Consider the following 16,175-nt stretch of genomic DNA (forward strand, 5'->3'; position numbering starts at 1 on the left):
CCTGCTTGTGGCCTGGGAAAGCAGTCGAGGACAGCCCAAGGCCCTTGGGACCCTGCACCCATGTGAGAGACATGGAGGAAGTTCCTGGCTCCTGGCTTCAGACTGGCGCAGCACCGGCCGTTGAGGCCACTTGGGGAGTGAATCATCAGACGGATCTTCCTCTTTGTCTCTCCTCCTTTCTGTATATCTGACTTTGTAATAAGAATAAATAAATGTTTTTAAAAAGTTTGTGAAATATTTTTTAAAAAATTGCCAATCTTAGTATAGAGCATGTATATTTCTTGATCACAAACTCTTGAACATTTTAAAAACTGTCTTAGTAGAATTAGTATTCTTTGTACTTTCATATTTAATTTTACGTATTTGAAATTATGATTCTGGAAAGGCGTGCACAGGCCTTGCAGGTCCAGCATGGAAGACCTGGAACATAGAACAAAGTCTGAACAAGTTAGGGACATTACAGGAACGGAGCAGCCAGCGTGACACATGTGGCGCTGCCTGGGACACTGAGTGTTCAGAAGAGATGCCTGGACTGTCCTCCACCATGTGCCCACCCACCCTGACTGTGCCAACTACCCTCACAGAAGAGGACATTTCCCACTTTGCTTTTTCCCATCACCGTATACACACACTTCCAAACTCTAGAACGAGAAGGAAAGAAAGATGACCATGCCCTTTGTGCTGATGCTACCATACACACAGGACGTGCTCAGCAAGGGGACACGGCGGGGCCCAGGGCTCTGCACACTGACTTCCTAGAGGCTGCATGGCAAACCTAGACTTGGAGGGAAAACGCTCAGCTGACCGGTGCTGCGTTTCAACATTTGGCCCAGGGTCAGGCACTGGGCCTGGTGGTTGGGATGTTCTTATCTCATATAATGAAGTGCCTGTTTGGTGGCCACTCCAGCTGCTTGCTAATGGAGACTCTGGGAGGCAGAAGGTGATGGTTCAAGTCATCAGGTTCTTGCCACCCGTGTGGGAGATACAAGTTAAGTTCCAGGCTTCCTGTTTCAGCCCTGTTAGCTTAGTTGTAGCGGGCCCTTGGGGAGTGCCCTTCTTCTAAATAAAATTAAAATCTGGCCTATCACAAAGCAGTTTGGTAAGATTGGATCTGAGGAACAGCCCTGCCGGTCCACCAGGCGACACTCACGTGGAGATCAGCCCCTTGAGACCAGTCCCCAGAGGGCCATCCCATCAGTAATATGGGTCACAAAGAGCCTCACAGCCAAGGACTTAAAATGTCAAAGGAAGTGGAGTATCAGCGGAAGCACTACGGGCTGACAGTATGCCTCTGACTCAATCCTTCAGTGCAGTGACCCTACTGCAATTCTTAGCAGTAGTCTGCAACTAGGAAGTTCAAGTTTGCAAAGGTTTGGAACATGTTACATTGATTCTGGTGTTATCTGGTATCATTCTTTGGTTTAAATCTAGACAGATAAAGGAGTGATAATAAGAGCAATTTTGGCCAAATATCAGCTGCTTGCTTTTTTTTTGCTATTAATTATTTTTCAAAGAAGTTTCCTACTGTCAGAACCAAGAGTTCTCTGAAAACATTTTTACTTCACTAGCTAGTTAACAGGAAAAACAGCGTTTCTGCTAAGACTTATCCAACAAAAATGTATAGCATAGCCTGTGCAAAAATAACACAGTATGTGTTGTTCAGAGGCTCATATGTGTTCCCCTATGTTCCCTAACCATTTTATCACACAGCAACAGATAGACACACAATACCTTAAATTCTTTCTGGGTTGAGAAGGGATAGGACTAGAAACATATGATATGCCGATTCCAGCAGATAATTATTCAAATACAATTTTAATGATTTCAGTTCAACACAACTGAAACTGTAGTGTCATTAAAGGGCATTTCCTACTAAACTTCCAATTACAGCTTCGTGGGCTGATCCTGGGCAGAAGCATCACATTCTACTACACATTCAGCTAATGGAGTAAGGTAGACCTGACAGTGTCACAGAGGAGGGAGGCAAGAAGGATCGGCTCATAGAGTTTGACTAAGAAAGGGACAAACACTAATGCCAACAAGTCCAGTAGCTACAGATGTTAGTAAAATAAAAATATAAACCCAAACATCGATCTTTTAAATTACTAGGAAAAAAATAAAGGTAAAGTTACGGCAAATACAGTTTTCATGGATTTGGGTAACTTTATTTGCATTTTGTATTGATTTCTTAAGACCTATCTCCAATGAAACCATCTTAAAAAGCTCTATGAAGAATGGAAACTTTGATGTCAATTCAGCTGTTCTTAAAAAAAAAAAAAAGAAAAAAGAAAAAAAAAGCAGCTTAGATCTCTGACTGGGCGAGGTTCACTTTTGTGGGGAGAGGCCCTGCCTCCTCATGATCTTCAGTTTTAGTTCGCACAAGCACGAGAGAAGAGGCTGGGTATCGATTTAGCTTTTGCTCATTCACAAATTCCAAGTCACCATAAATACTCAGTTTCTGCAAAAGAAAAAAAAAGCAAAATGTATCAGCAACTTGACAATTAGGAATCTCTTCAAGTTAGTCTTCAAAGAACAATTCAAAGTTTTCTCTCTTTTTTTATTTTGTCTATGGAGGACGGCTGATCTTGAGTCTGTAGGGAACAGAGCGGCCCAGGAACTTCCCCAAGTCTACACGCACTGATGCGGGCGTCCCAGAGACACCCTAAGCGATCAAGCCCTTATGGTCGCAGTTCTCCTACTGAGTAGTAAAAGAATTTACTATTGATCAAACACAAGAATATCACATCTTTCTAAAAGTGTTAAGAGGTTTACTACTTCTCTCCCCGATGCTTCTCTATTTAACTCTGCCTTTCAAATAAATAAAAATAAATCTTTAACAAGTTTACCACCAAGTATTCTGGACAAAAAACATGACTTAAGATGGTATTTCAGCAACATCCCTGAAAGGAAAAAATAGAGAAAACAAGAGGCAGCAAGAGCTGAGATGACTTAGAAAACGGGAGGGAAGTTCCAACAAAACAAATAGATCCACAACTGGAGGGATGCAGCTTCTCCTGGGAAAACATCAAAGAATTCAGGTTTATGCTTCTGTTACACTGACTAATCACTGTGCTTGGTTCTACTTGTGAACATCTGCACAGTCACAGCACTCTAAACCCAAACTCATTTTAATTTTTCAAATTAACCCAAAAAGCATGGGAGTAAAAAGCGAGCACTTTATTTTATTGTTGAGTTACAGGAAGGAAGCAATGGGAACCTGTGCAGGGGTGCAGTATGTAAAGCTGTCTCCTGAGGTGCAGGCATCCCATGTTGGTGCTGGTTTTAGTCTCACTGTTCCACTCAAAATCCAGTTCCTTGTTAATATGCTTGGGAAAGCAGTGGACAATGGTTCTAGCATTGGGTCCCTGCACCCAGATGGGAGGCCCAGAGGAAGCTCTGGGCACCTGGCTTTGGACCAGCCTCTGCAGCCATTTCAGCAGTGAATCAGGGGATGGAGGATCTCTGTTTCTGTCTCTCCTGGCTTCAGCTTATTTCAAATAAATAAATATTGAGAAAGAAAGCAATGATAATTTCATAAAGCAATCATAAAAAGTACACAAACATTTTTATACATATGAGCAGGAACAGTATGCCTGACAAAGTATTGGTTAGTGATGAATATCTGTAACCATAAGGATTGGTTTTAGGATTGAAGATTTAGCATTTCCAGTTTTCACTGTGAGACGGTACCGGAGTATCCCATAGGTGTTTTCTTCTCGAGGGATGGCTAAGAAATAACTCATCCGTGTATGTGAAGGGTCAGAAATGAGGAATCAGGCAAATCCACCAGCTCTAAACAGACTGAGGATAAACTGCTTGAATTGTTTCAAGCTGGGTTAATTAGCATGGATCACTGCCGACTACCACTCAAGGGCACACACTAAAGCTAGGGCTGGGGGCCTACCTGGCAGGGCTAGGTCACAGCAACCGCAGTGAGAGTTAGAACAGGGTATGGATGTTAGGCTGGTCCACGACACTGACTAGCATGCAAGAGAACCAGGTCTGGAGACTGGTTCTGTGGGAGATATATGGGTCCATCCATGTGAACTGCAATTTCTGCTGGTTTGCTTAAGAACTGAAGTAGTGACAGGCTGAGCCAGGAAGGCCAGAGAACCCTAAGGCACTCATGGGTACTGGGGCTTGGAACAGGCTGGACTGGCCCAGGCTGCAGCACCTGCAGGGGCACCCAAAAATGGTGTGTGGGGCAGGTCAAGTCACAACATTTATCAGCTCATAAAAAGGCCAAGATGGAGGGTGGTGAAACTTGGGAAACGCCCCCTGGTGGGCTGTAGCTCCTGCTGGTGAGCATGTGATTCAGGCCTGGGTGTTGGTCAGGCCAGGCAAGGTAGCTCCACCTGCTGGCAAGTGTGGGGGTCCAATGTGGAGGAGGATGGACTGGGCAGAGCCGGGCCAACCTTAGACTACTGGCATGTGCAGGAGTAGGCTGGTGAGCAGGTCATATCAGGCTAGGCTATCACGCCTAACAGTTTGTGTTAGCCAGGGATGGGAGTAGACTGGGCAGGGCTGGGCAAAACTTGCCAGGAAGAGTTGGAACTAGGGGCTGGGAGGTCAGACCAGACTGCAGCATCCCATGGTAAAGGCCAAGCTGAGGTATGGACTGTACCGAGCTGGGTCAGAGCAACCAATGGTACATGCAGGATCTGTGGCTGGAAGCAGGCCTGGTTGAGGAGCTAAGGGGATACCACAGGCAGGCTCTGATTTTCACTGGTGAGCATGAGAGCTAGAATGGGAGGTGGTGATCTGGGCTAGACATGACTGCAGTGTTCCAGCATGGGTGTGGACTGAGTCTGAAGTGCACCAGACTGGGCTAGCCTCCAGCACCCGCTGCAACTTGTGAGAGCCAGGGTGAATGTAGGCTGGGCTGGGCTAGATCTGCCCCTGTTGAACTATGCAAGAACTGTGTCTGGGCATGGATCAGTTGTGGCTGGGCTGTAGCACCCAAAAGTAAGAACCAGAATGGGTGTGGGCCAGTTGGGCAAGGCCACTGTTCCTGCCAGGACAGGAGGTGGGCCAATCAGGTTGGGTCAAGGACCTACTGGTGTGCAAGAGATCTGCCACTAGTAAGTGACCTGATAAAATTGCTTGGGGAACTTCTCTGTCAGGACAGTCCCTGCAGGAAGGCTGGGAACAGCTCAGACCAGGCCAGGTTACAATACCAAGAAGTATATGTGTGGGTCAGTCTAGGAGTGGGCCAGCCTGGGACAGTTCACAACACCCACTGGCAGATTTGAGAACCAGCATAGGGTGTAGGATGTGCTGGGTCAAAATGCAACACCAGTCAGTTCACATTAGAGTCAAGACTGGGTGGCTGGCTGGGTTGGAATAAGCTGTAACACCCACCAGCCTAAGCTGAACTGAGGGCAGCCAGGGCCAGGTTGGCCTACAGTACTAGGCAGCAAATGCCGAGGTGAGGCGGGCCATGCCAGACTTGGCCACAGCACCTACCAGCACATGCGAGAGCTAGGGCAGAATGAGGAGGGTACAAGGCTGGTAGGGGGCTGAAGATCTGCCCTGCTGGGCCACTGCCACCAGTAGTGAGCATGAGAGCTGGGACTGGAGTAGACCAGGCTGGGAAGGCACAACACCTGTTGGCCTACATGTGAACCGGGTTACGGGGAGAACAAAGCTGGGCTAAGTGACTGTATCCACTGGTGCATGAGTAGGGTAAGTGCAGGTTGGTTGGGCTTCGCAGCATCATGAGCTGGCAAGTGCTGGGACTGGGGATAAATTTTGTCAAGGTAGACTACAGAATAACCTGGAAAGTGTAAGATCCAGGACTGGGAGTGGGTTCAGGGCTAAGGATGGTCCTGGTTAGACAGGCGGTGGAACCTGCTGGCATGATTGTGGACTGGATGGTGGGGTTGGTTGGACTGAGCTAGGTTTTAATGCCCACTGACATGTACAAGAGCTGAATGGGATGTGGGATGCACTGGACCAGTCTGCTGTATACTGGAATGCACAGGAACCAGGGCTGGATAGGAAATTAATATTTAGAAGGAGTGTAATAGCGGCCAACAGGGCCCCAAGCACGCTGTGTATGCTTCTTGATTTACAATCATAGGGGCTGGGAGACAAACAGGGGAATATGCATTTCCCCTAAAGAAAGCAAAAACACAGGGAGAAGCGCCTGGCGCAATGGCCTAGTAACTAAAGTCCTCGCCTTGAATGTGCCCCAGGATCCCATATGGGAACCAGTTCTGATTCCAGCAGCTCCACTTCCCATCCAGCTCCCTGCCTGCAGCCTGGGAAAACAGTTGAGGACGGCCCAAAGCCTTGGGGCCCTGCACCCACATGGGAGACCTGGAGGAAGTTCCTGGCTCCTGGCTTTGGATCGGGGCAGCACTGGCACAGTCACTTGGGGAGTGAATCATTGTACGGAAGATCTTCCTCTCTGTCCTCTCTGTATATCTGACTTTGCAATGAAAATAAATGAATCTTTAAAAACAAAAAAAAAAGGGAGAAAATCTGTCTATAACTAAAGTTATATAATCAAAACAATTCATCACAGCAGAAACACATCTAAAAGAGAAAGCTGAAGAGTCCTTTGAAAAGGCGGGAGAGATCACAGGTCTACAAGCTCCAACCCTCAGCACCACAGGAGCACTGCTATGCGTGAGCAACTTCCAAGAGGGGGCTCTTCCCTGAGTCAAGTCAGGAGATGGGGGAGCCAAACCATCAACTTCCCATCCAGAACTCTTTGCATAAGACAGTTTTGAGCATCCCAACTCAAAAGGCAGAGCCATGTGGTCCAAGGGTATGTGTCTTCCCAGTGTCAAACAGGGTGCCAGAGGACTGGCTTTTGCTGGGAAGCGTCTAACTATGATTCCAGGTTAACCAGAGAGACTTCAGAGCAAACACTTTTCCGTGAGGCTGTCTCCGGTCCCATCCTAGCACTTCCTGGTATATGGGGTGTACCAGGTCATGACAAACCCTCCCTTGATAAAGCTCCTTCTCCCTCCAAGTGGAGAAGGTTAATGGCAGCCCACGTGTCCCCGTGAGGCCTAAATGAGCTAACTTAGAAAGGGGCTCTGTGAGGAGTCTGGGGACGAGAAAGAACCCAGGTTGCAGTGAATCTATCGGGCCAAATCTCACTGCAAGGCCACCGCTATGTCTACCGCGGTCTACGTGCCTCTTTCTTTTACAAGGGGCATCCTGGGAATAAGGAGAAGAAATAAGAATACAAGAAAAAAGGGAATAAAATGTCACAGGGTTGTGGGTGGTCAACAAGATTTATCCCCATGGGTCTGTTACCAGGACAAAGTGGACTACGTGAGGCAGCTCCCGGGGAAGTTGTGGAAGCTGCACATAGTTTGTTCTATCAGGAACAACAGAATGATTAAATGACGGCCATCAGGGAACAGATCAAGTAATGCAGCAGGAGAATCGCATCAGTACATTCATATCATAAAAGAGGAATTGTGCAGTATTCTTCCCAATTACCAAAATTCAAAGTTCCTCTGATCCAGTCCAACTGGAACCATTTGCTTTACAGCTAATGTAAGGGCCTGGCGCAGTAGCCCAGTGGCTAAAGTCCTCGTCTAGCATGCACTGGGATCCCATATGGGTGCCGGTTCTAATGCTGGCTGTTCCACTTCCCATCCAGCTCCCTGCTTGTGCTGTGGGAAAGCAGTCAAGGACTAAGGCCTTGGGACCCTGCACCTGTGTTGGAGACCTGGAAGAGGCTTCTGTCTCTTGGTTCCTGATTGGCACAGTTCTGGCTGTTGCAGCCACTTGGGAAGTGCATCACTGGATGGAAGATCTTCATCTTCCTGTCTGTCCTCTCTGTATATCTTTCTAATGAAAATAAATAAATCTTAAAAAAAAAAAGTGCTAATGTAAGTCTGTTAACTTCCTAAGCAGTTTATTTTTGTCTGCCCTCCTCCCTGCTAGCTTGTATCTCAGCACCCAGTCTTCACAGCTCAGGGGAGGACCTCTGCTCCATATAAGTCTTACTAACAATCCCCGCACACAGTGTTTTCCACAACACTGTATACAACTCTTTTTTTTTAAGAAATTTATTTTTTATTGGAAAGTCAGATAGAGACAGGAGGAAAGACACTGAGGAAGATCTTCCATCCACTGATTCACTCCCCAAGTGGCTGCAATGGCCAGAACTGAGCCAATCTGAAATCCGGGACCAGGAGCCTCTTCCAGGTCTCCCATGTGGATGCAGAGTCCCAAGGCTTTGGGCCGTCCTTGACTGCTTTCCCAGGCCACAAACAGGGAGCTGGATGGGAAATGGAGCTGCCAGGATTAGAACCGGCGCCCATATGGGATCCTGGGGCACATTCAAGGCAAGGACTCAAGCCACTAGGCTACTGTGCCAGGCCCTGTATACAACTCTTATGTACACAATTAACTTTGGCAGTCACAGGTAAGATGGCACATTGTCAGTTAAAGCAAATGGGTCTCATGGGTTGGTGTTGTGGTACAGTACAGTGAGCTGGTGTCCATGATGCTGGTATCCCATGTGAGCATGGTTTGTTTACTGGCTGTTCTAGTTCCAATCCAGCCCTCTGCTAAACTGGCAGATGATGACCGAAGTGTTTGGATCTCTGCCACTCTTGTCAAAGGCACAGATGCAGTCCCAAGCTCCTGGCTTCATTGTGGCCATCTGGGGAGTGAACCAGTGAAGATTTTGTTCTGTTTTTCCCTCAGTTTAACTCTGCCTGTAACAGGTGGTTTGTAAAAAAAAAAAAAAAGCACACACATAAAACTCCCAAACAGTGTTACTTGATAAGGAAGAGCAGTGCACATTGTGCTGGAATCTTTTCCAATTGCTAGTGCTGGAGACTGAAGTTGAACTGCGGGCAATGGTCCATAACTGGGCACAGGTTCAAGGCCACGGTGAAGGCCTGTGGGCAGGGCCCACAGCTGGGTAATCATCCAAGGCCACAGGCGGGTGCTTCTGAGAGTCACGCTGTCGCTTCCTGATCATCAAGCAGTTGCTGGTTAGCAGGAATGTGAGCTGTGCTTATCAAAACTTGTGCCACATCAATCCCTGTAATTTGACTCCTCAAATAATTCAATAAACAATTGAGGCAGCAAGCCTTTTGGGTCGACCTCCCTTCCTTAGAAAAGGGAAGGGGGTCTTTGCTGCTGGCTTTTTAATAATCTTTACCCTGTGTGTGTTTCTTTTTTACTTTTCTTTATATCATAAAGGTAGATTAACAAAGAGAAGTAGAGATAGAAAGATCTTCCATCCGCTGGTTCAATCCTCAAATGGCTACAACGGCAGGAACTGAGTCCATCTGAAGCTAGGAGCCAGGAGCCAGGAGCCAGGAGCCTCTTCTGGGTCTCCCACATAGGTGTAGGGTCCCAAGAAGTTGAGCCATCCTTTGCTGTTCTCACAGGCCATAAGCAGAGAGCAGGACTGGAGAACAAGAAGTAGAGTAGCTGGGACACGAATCAGCACCCATATGGGATGGTGGTGCTTGCAAGTAGACGATTAGTCGAATTGTCACACCGGTCTTAGGTTCATTTATTTTCTTAGTTGTACACCATGTCCCTCCCCACTGTGCTCATTTTGCAATGGGAAGCAATACTGCCTTTCAAATAAATCCTTTTTTTAAATGAACTTCATTCTAGCCTCAATACTTGCAAAGCTATGTGGTTTCAGGAGGGTTACTTAGATGTTTGAAGCCTTCTTATGATGTACAAAGCAGATAATAAAACCTGCTGTAGAATGTTGTCGGACACTGGACCAACATACACAATCTGAAAACAGGCTGTAAATTTGACGAAGCAGATAAATGTTACTTTCTGCCATTATTTTTCCAGTCTCTGGATGACTATCACCTTCATAAAAGTCATTAAGCATAATATTATCTTAATCACTGTTTATATGTGAATCTTATTTATCTTCAGTTTGTTAGGAAGACTGCTGTTCAAGCAACATGCTAAGCGCAGGCCAACAACTTACAATGATTTAATTCCCTTTCTTTTTTCTGTTTCACTGTTAGACAACAGATACTATCCTATATTAAGCTATACAGCTAACTGACTTTTCCTGAATGCTAGATTGAATTACTGAAACAAGAATCTGTGCAGGGCTCTGTCTTGGGACAGTTCTATTGTAATCATTGAGTCACAACCGTGTCCCTCTCCACAGGTGAGATACCACAGCCTAACAACTCAAAGCCAACCCCTCGCAGGCCGGGCTGCTTCTGTAGCAGTGGTTACTCCTTCACGCTCGTGGGAATTATTTTAAGGTTTTAAGTGGTCCTGGCAGTTCTTCTCTCCTAAGTTCCATCTCAGAAACAGACGCCACCATGTTCAGCTCTTCTCACAAAAGCCAAGACAAAGCCGGTCAACATTTACAACACGACGGCAGCCAGCACAGAACTGTGGACTGGATATTCCTGTACTGTTAACTGCTCATTTACACATGTGCCAACCCAATGACCTTAAAACCACATCTTCTCTTATTCCACCAGCAGAAAGGCCTTGTTTTGTTAGTTAAACAAACAGGGCATTTAAAGGTCAGCCCCCAACAGCCCGAGGGTCGGCAGTACACTTACCTCAGAGGGAACATACTGCTCCACAGCCGTGGCAACGGTGGCACAGCAGATCCAGAGCAGCACCATCACTGACAGGACTAGAGTTGTAGTTAAAATCCACCCAGAGTTACTGGAAAAAAAAAATCAAGAGTCAGTAGCATCAACATTTCACACTGTAATCAGGAGGTTCTTTAAAACTAAATGCATGGGGAGTTTGGGAGGGGTTCGGGCCTTGGGTTTGGGGGCAAGTGCCGCTCCTCACAGTGTGGCGGCTGTGGGGGGTGCCCCCGCCGGGTCGGACCCAATGCTGGGGGCTCACGCCAAAGACACTGCCACAAGGCAGTGAACGAGTCCTCGGCCTCCCCCAGGGCGGCCAGGGCACCATGTGCTGCCAGGCTTTGCCTGCTGGCTGCCCGGCGGCAAACTCTGGTTGGTGTTTTTTAAGATATGTTTGCTGCCTGGGGACACCCATGACTAAGTCTAATTTTAGTGTAGGTGAGTAGTGAATCTTGGGTGATTCCCAGAGACAGGGTCATGGAAGTTTTAGGCATGCGTGGGGACTGAGACCTGGTGGTTTGGAGGGAAGTACCTAGGAGACAATTTCGATTAGACAGATACTCTGGGCCAATTAGGAATACAGAAATGGCCTGTTAGACTAGAACATCACTTATCGTCACACACCAGCCCACACCAATGCTATGAATGGGGGCCTCTTTGGCAGTGATGGGTACCATTACCCAACTGTTTGGTGGAGTGGTGGAGTGGTCACATTTGGCAGGGTCGAGACTCTATCCAGCACGTGAGAGAACTTGGTCTGGGGGTAGACACTATGGGGTTGTGTAGGCCCAACAATGTGGAAATACAAGTTCCCCTGGTTAGCTCGCAAGTTGGGGTTGGGATGGACTAAGCTAGATGTGACCATGCCACCTGCCATCACACACGGGTGCAGGAACCCAAAACAGTCAGTGCAGGTCAAGGCAGCAGCACCTGAATGTGCATCCTTTAACAGGATGTGGGGTGGGCCATGCTGCCACTGGAAGGGGACAGAATGGGCAGGGCCGAGCTAACCTTAACTCACAAGAAACAACAGAAATCAGGTTGGAGCACAGCTCATGCCAAGTAGGTCCTTGCACCTACTGATCTGCATAAGACAGGGATGCTAAGCCACAGCATCTAAGGGGACAGGACAAGTGAGGGGTTCTACCAAGTTGAATCAGAGCAACCACTGGCCTTCATGAGATCTAAGGCTGGGTATAGGCCCGGTTGGGCAGCTAAGGGGATACCCTAGCTGGGTTGAGTTTCCTACCAATGAGCGCATGGGCTGTAAATGGGGCTGCGTTCCGATCAGGATACGAGTGTAATCCCACTTGGCACAAGTGTGGACTGGGAATGGAAGCACCAAGCCGGGCCAGACTCCAACACCATCTGGTGCTCTGCAGGACCAGGGGAAATGTATGACAGACTAGGCTAGGTCTCAGCTCTTACTGAACCATGTGTAAGCTGTATGGGGGTATGGAAGAGCCATGGCTGGGTTGAAACATCCAACAATAAGAACCAGATTGGGTTGAAGAACAGTCAGGAAACACCACTGTTCCTGCTAGGACAGGAGGTGAACTGAACAGGGCTGGTTCATGGACCCACTGGTATGTGCGAAACCTGGCAATGGGAGAGTTTCTGATGGAGGAGCCTGGGCAACTCCTCTGGCAGGACACAGTCCCTGCAGGTAAGCGCAAGAAGCACAATAGGAAACAGCCCAGAACAGGCTATGGAAATTATCCCACTGGTATACACATGGCATAGATTGGGGGCAGACCAGGCTGAACCTGTTCACATCACCCGCTGGTGAGTCCGAGCACCAGAACAGAGTGTGGGTCGACCCAGGTTCGGTTGCGACACATACTAGTACACAATAAGAAATGCCAAGGTGAGATGAGCCGTACCAGATGTGGTTGCAGCGCCCAAACAGCACATGTGATAATCAGGGAGAGGAGGCAAAGCTGACAGGGGAACGTGGGCTCCCCTGCTGGACAACTACTTCCATTGGAAAGCGTGAGTCGGGATGGGGGCAGATCAGACTAGGCAGGGCTGTAATACCTGTGGGACTCATGTGGACTAGATAAGGGAAGGGCCACGGTGGGCTGACTGTTCCGAATTGTGCAAGCAAAAACTAGAGTGGGTGAGGGTTGGTTGGGCTAGCCACAGTACTAGCTGGCAGAGGCTGGCACTTGTAGCTAATTCTGTCAAGTCACATGCCAGAACTACCTGGAGAGTGCATAATCTCGGAGTGAGTGTGGCCTAGAAGGGAAATAGTGGGCACCTCCCTTGGGGCTACCACTCTCATTGGACAGCACGAAAACCAGGACAGGGGCAGGGGTGGCTGTACAGAAGGGCACCTGCCAGTAGGAGTGTGGGCTGGATAGTAGGTTGGTTGGGTTGAGCTGGGCTTCAATGCCCATCGACATGTGCGAGAGCTAAACGGGATGTGGGACAGACTTGACAAGCCTGAGGTGAATACTGGCAAGCATGGGAACCAGGGTAGGGGGCAGAACTGGTGGGGGTTATGGGAAGTCGCCCCAACTAGAATGCAGCTCCAACCGGTTTGCGTGAGGACCGAGTATGAAGCGGGCAGGATCGAACTGGAGTACAACACCCGCTGGTTCACGAGGAAGACAGGGCTGGAAACAGAACGAACCCAGCAATCCCAACGACCAGCATGTGCATAAGCTGATTGGTGTGACGGACGGTGTCGGACTCTGTACTAGCAAACTCGCGCAAGAATCATGCCTTGGATCATCTCAGACGAAGTTTCTTTGGCGATCCCTCCAACTGAACTGCTGATCTTAGAACCCCAACCATGAAGAGACTGTCAGCCAGTGGACTCTGAATAGGGTTTATTGCTATTGGAACTGTGAGATTGGCAGCAATCCAGAACTGATGAACTATCAAAACTGTATGAGCAGAACCCTCAGAGCGCGCCTCCCATTGGGGATCTGGGATCGGTGGGAGGTTGGGCGGGGCTTTTCCCTTTGTTTTTTTCCCTCACCCCAGATACAGGGAAAAATGATTTTGGTGTGGAAACAATGGTATTACCCACTTTCACCCTGTAGCCCTTGACCCTTTGTTCCGTAATCAACTAAGTAAGATTATTAAAAAATTAAAAAAAATAATAATAAAATAAAATGTCAAAAAAATTAAAAAAAAAAAACCAAAAAACTAAATGCATGGGCCCGGCAGCTTGGCCTAGCAGCTAAAGTCCTCGCCTTGAAAGCACCAGGATCCCATATGGGCGCCGGTTCTAATCCCAGCAGCTCCACTTCCCATCCAGCTCCCTGCTTGTGGCCTGGGAAACCAGTCGAGGATGGCCCAAGGCCTTGGGACCCTGCACCCGCACGGGAGACCCGGAAGAGGTTCCTGGTTCCTGACTTCAGATTGGCGCAGCACTGGCTGTTGTGGCTCACTTGGGGAGTGAATCATGGGACGGAAGATCTTCCTCTCTGTCTCTCCTCCTCTCTGTATATCTGATTTTGTAATAAAAATAAATAAATATTAAAACAACAACAACAACAACAAAAAAATGCATTGTCAGGGCCAGTGTGGTAGCTCAACTGGCGTATCTTCTGCCTGCAAGTGCTGACATCCCATATGGGTACTGACTGGTGTCCTGGATGCTTTACTCTCATCCAGCTCCTTGCTTACAGCCTGGCAAAGCAGCAGAGGATGGCCCAGGTGAATGAGTGCCTACCATCCACATGGAAGACCTGGAAGAAGCTCTAGGCTTCAGACTGGCATAGCTCTAGCTATTGTGGCCATTTAAGGGTTGAACCAGCAAAAGGAAAATCTTCCTCTCCTTTTCTCTGTAAACCTGTCTTTCCAATAAAAATAAATGTTTTTTGTTTTTTTAAAATAATGTACAGAGCTTGGCATGATAGCCTAGTGACTACAGTTCTCGCCTTACATGCGCTGGGATCCCATATGGGTACCAATTCGGGTCCCAATCACCTTTCTTTCCATCCAGCTCCCTGCTTGTGACCTAGGAAAGCAGTGGAGGACAGTCCAAAGCCTTGAGACTCTACACATGCACAACAGAACCAGAAGAAACTCCTGGCTCCTGGCTTCAGATCGGCTCAGCTTTGGCTGTTGCGGCAACTTGGGGAGTGAATCAATGGATGGAAGATCTTCTCTGTCTCTCTTCCTCTTTGTATATCTGACTTTCCAATGAAAATAAATCAATCTTAAAAAAACAAAAAGTACCGTGTATTTCAAATCTCTAGAGCATTTTTACCACAAACAATGAATGTTTGAGGTATCAGATACGCTAAAAAAATTATCCTGATTCAATCATTTCATGACATATCAAACATCCCATTTGGGGTTGACACTGTGACACAGCAGATAAAGCCTCTGCCTATGGTACCAGCATCCCATATGGTGTTAATTTGTGTCCTGGATGCTCTGCTTATGAACCAGTTCCCTGCAAATGACCTGAGAAAAGCAGCAGCAGATGGCACAAGTGTTGGCCTCCTGCATCCATGTGGGTGGACTTGGATGAGCCTCCTTCCCGCCTAGCTCAGTGTTGGCCAGTGCATCCACTCGGGAGTGAGTCATAGATGAAAGGAGCTCCATGGCTTGGTGTTTATTCTGATTTTCAGATAAATAAATAAGTACATCTTTAAAAAGGAAAGTCACATTGTAGTCTGTATCAACTTGTATAGTTGTGTGTCAGTTAAAAAAAAAGTAGCCAGCACATATCTTTTAAGCAAACTAAAATGTTCAAAACTAAGTTTCCAGGAAAAAATTAAATACTTTCATTTTTTAATTTAGAGGCATAAAGAAAGAGCTCCCATCCACTGGTTCATTTCTCCAAATGCTCTCTACAGCCCGGGCTGGACAGGGCTGTAGCAGGGAGCTGAGAATTCACCCCAGGCTCCTGCATAGGTGGCAGGAATCCAATCACTGGAGCCATTACCACTGCTTCCCAGAGTCTGGCATCAGTGACAAAGTGGAGTCAGAAGCCAGAACCAGGTATTGGTCCCAGGTACTGTATGTCTGCCCGGTTTTTCACTCTTGAGCAGAGAATGTAATTTTAAGATAATAAAAAGGAATGTTAACTTTGAGACAGATTTTATCTCCTGCATATATAAAATGAAATACATACAGAGAGAGGCATCTGAAAAAACCATCACTCTGTCCATCTTCAAGGTAGTTCCTGTGTAATTCTGAATTTCTCATCTGCAGATCTGCTGAAATAAAAAGGTAAAAGTTTTATAATATTCTAAAAGCTAATCTCATGTGATTACTTATAAATAAAATATATATAACCTCAAGATGGCCCACTGTCATCATAAGTACAATCTGACACATCTTAAATTGCACCTAACTACATCTAGTACATCGAAAACCAAAAACCAGGGTCCAGCGTGGTAAAGTCCTCACCTTGCACACACTGGGATCCCATATTGGCGCTGGTTCTTTCCCCAGCAGCACCTGCTTGTGGCCTGGGAAAGCATTCGAGGACGGCCCAAAGCCTTGGGACCTTGTACCCATGTGGGAGACCTGGAAGAAGCTCCTAGCTCCTGGCTTTGGATTGGCTCGGCTCTGGCCATTGTGACCACTTGGGGAGTGAACCAGCAGATGGAAGATCTTTCTTTCTGTTTC

General features: G+C 47.3%; 1 protein-coding gene across 2 annotated transcripts in view; it reads right to left on the bottom strand.

The window, feature by feature from the left end:
* Positions 1-2,138: 2,138 nt before the first annotated feature.
* Positions 2,139-16,175, bottom strand: part of TMEM59 (transmembrane protein 59) — a 28,600-nt gene continuing 14,563 nt past the window's right edge. Inside the window, exons 6-8 of one of the 2 annotated variants that reach the window (XM_004588696.2) lie at positions 15,676-15,757; positions 10,542-10,650; positions 2,139-2,458 (exon numbers count right to left, since the gene is read on the bottom strand). In XM_004588696.2, coding sequence (XP_004588753.1) covers positions 2,303-2,458; positions 10,542-10,650; positions 15,676-15,757 — 347 coding nt within the window. In that variant the 3' untranslated portion in view covers positions 2,139-2,302. Of the gene's footprint in view, positions 2,459-10,541; positions 10,651-15,675; positions 15,761-16,175 lie in introns of both variants that reach the window. The other variant, XM_004588695.3, reaches the window with a different exon arrangement.

Source organism: Ochotona princeps, chromosome 2 (genome assembly GCF_030435755.1).
Source record: "Ochotona princeps isolate mOchPri1 chromosome 2, mOchPri1.hap1, whole genome shotgun sequence".
Taxonomy (NCBI): domain Eukaryota; kingdom Metazoa; phylum Chordata; class Mammalia; order Lagomorpha; family Ochotonidae; genus Ochotona; species Ochotona princeps.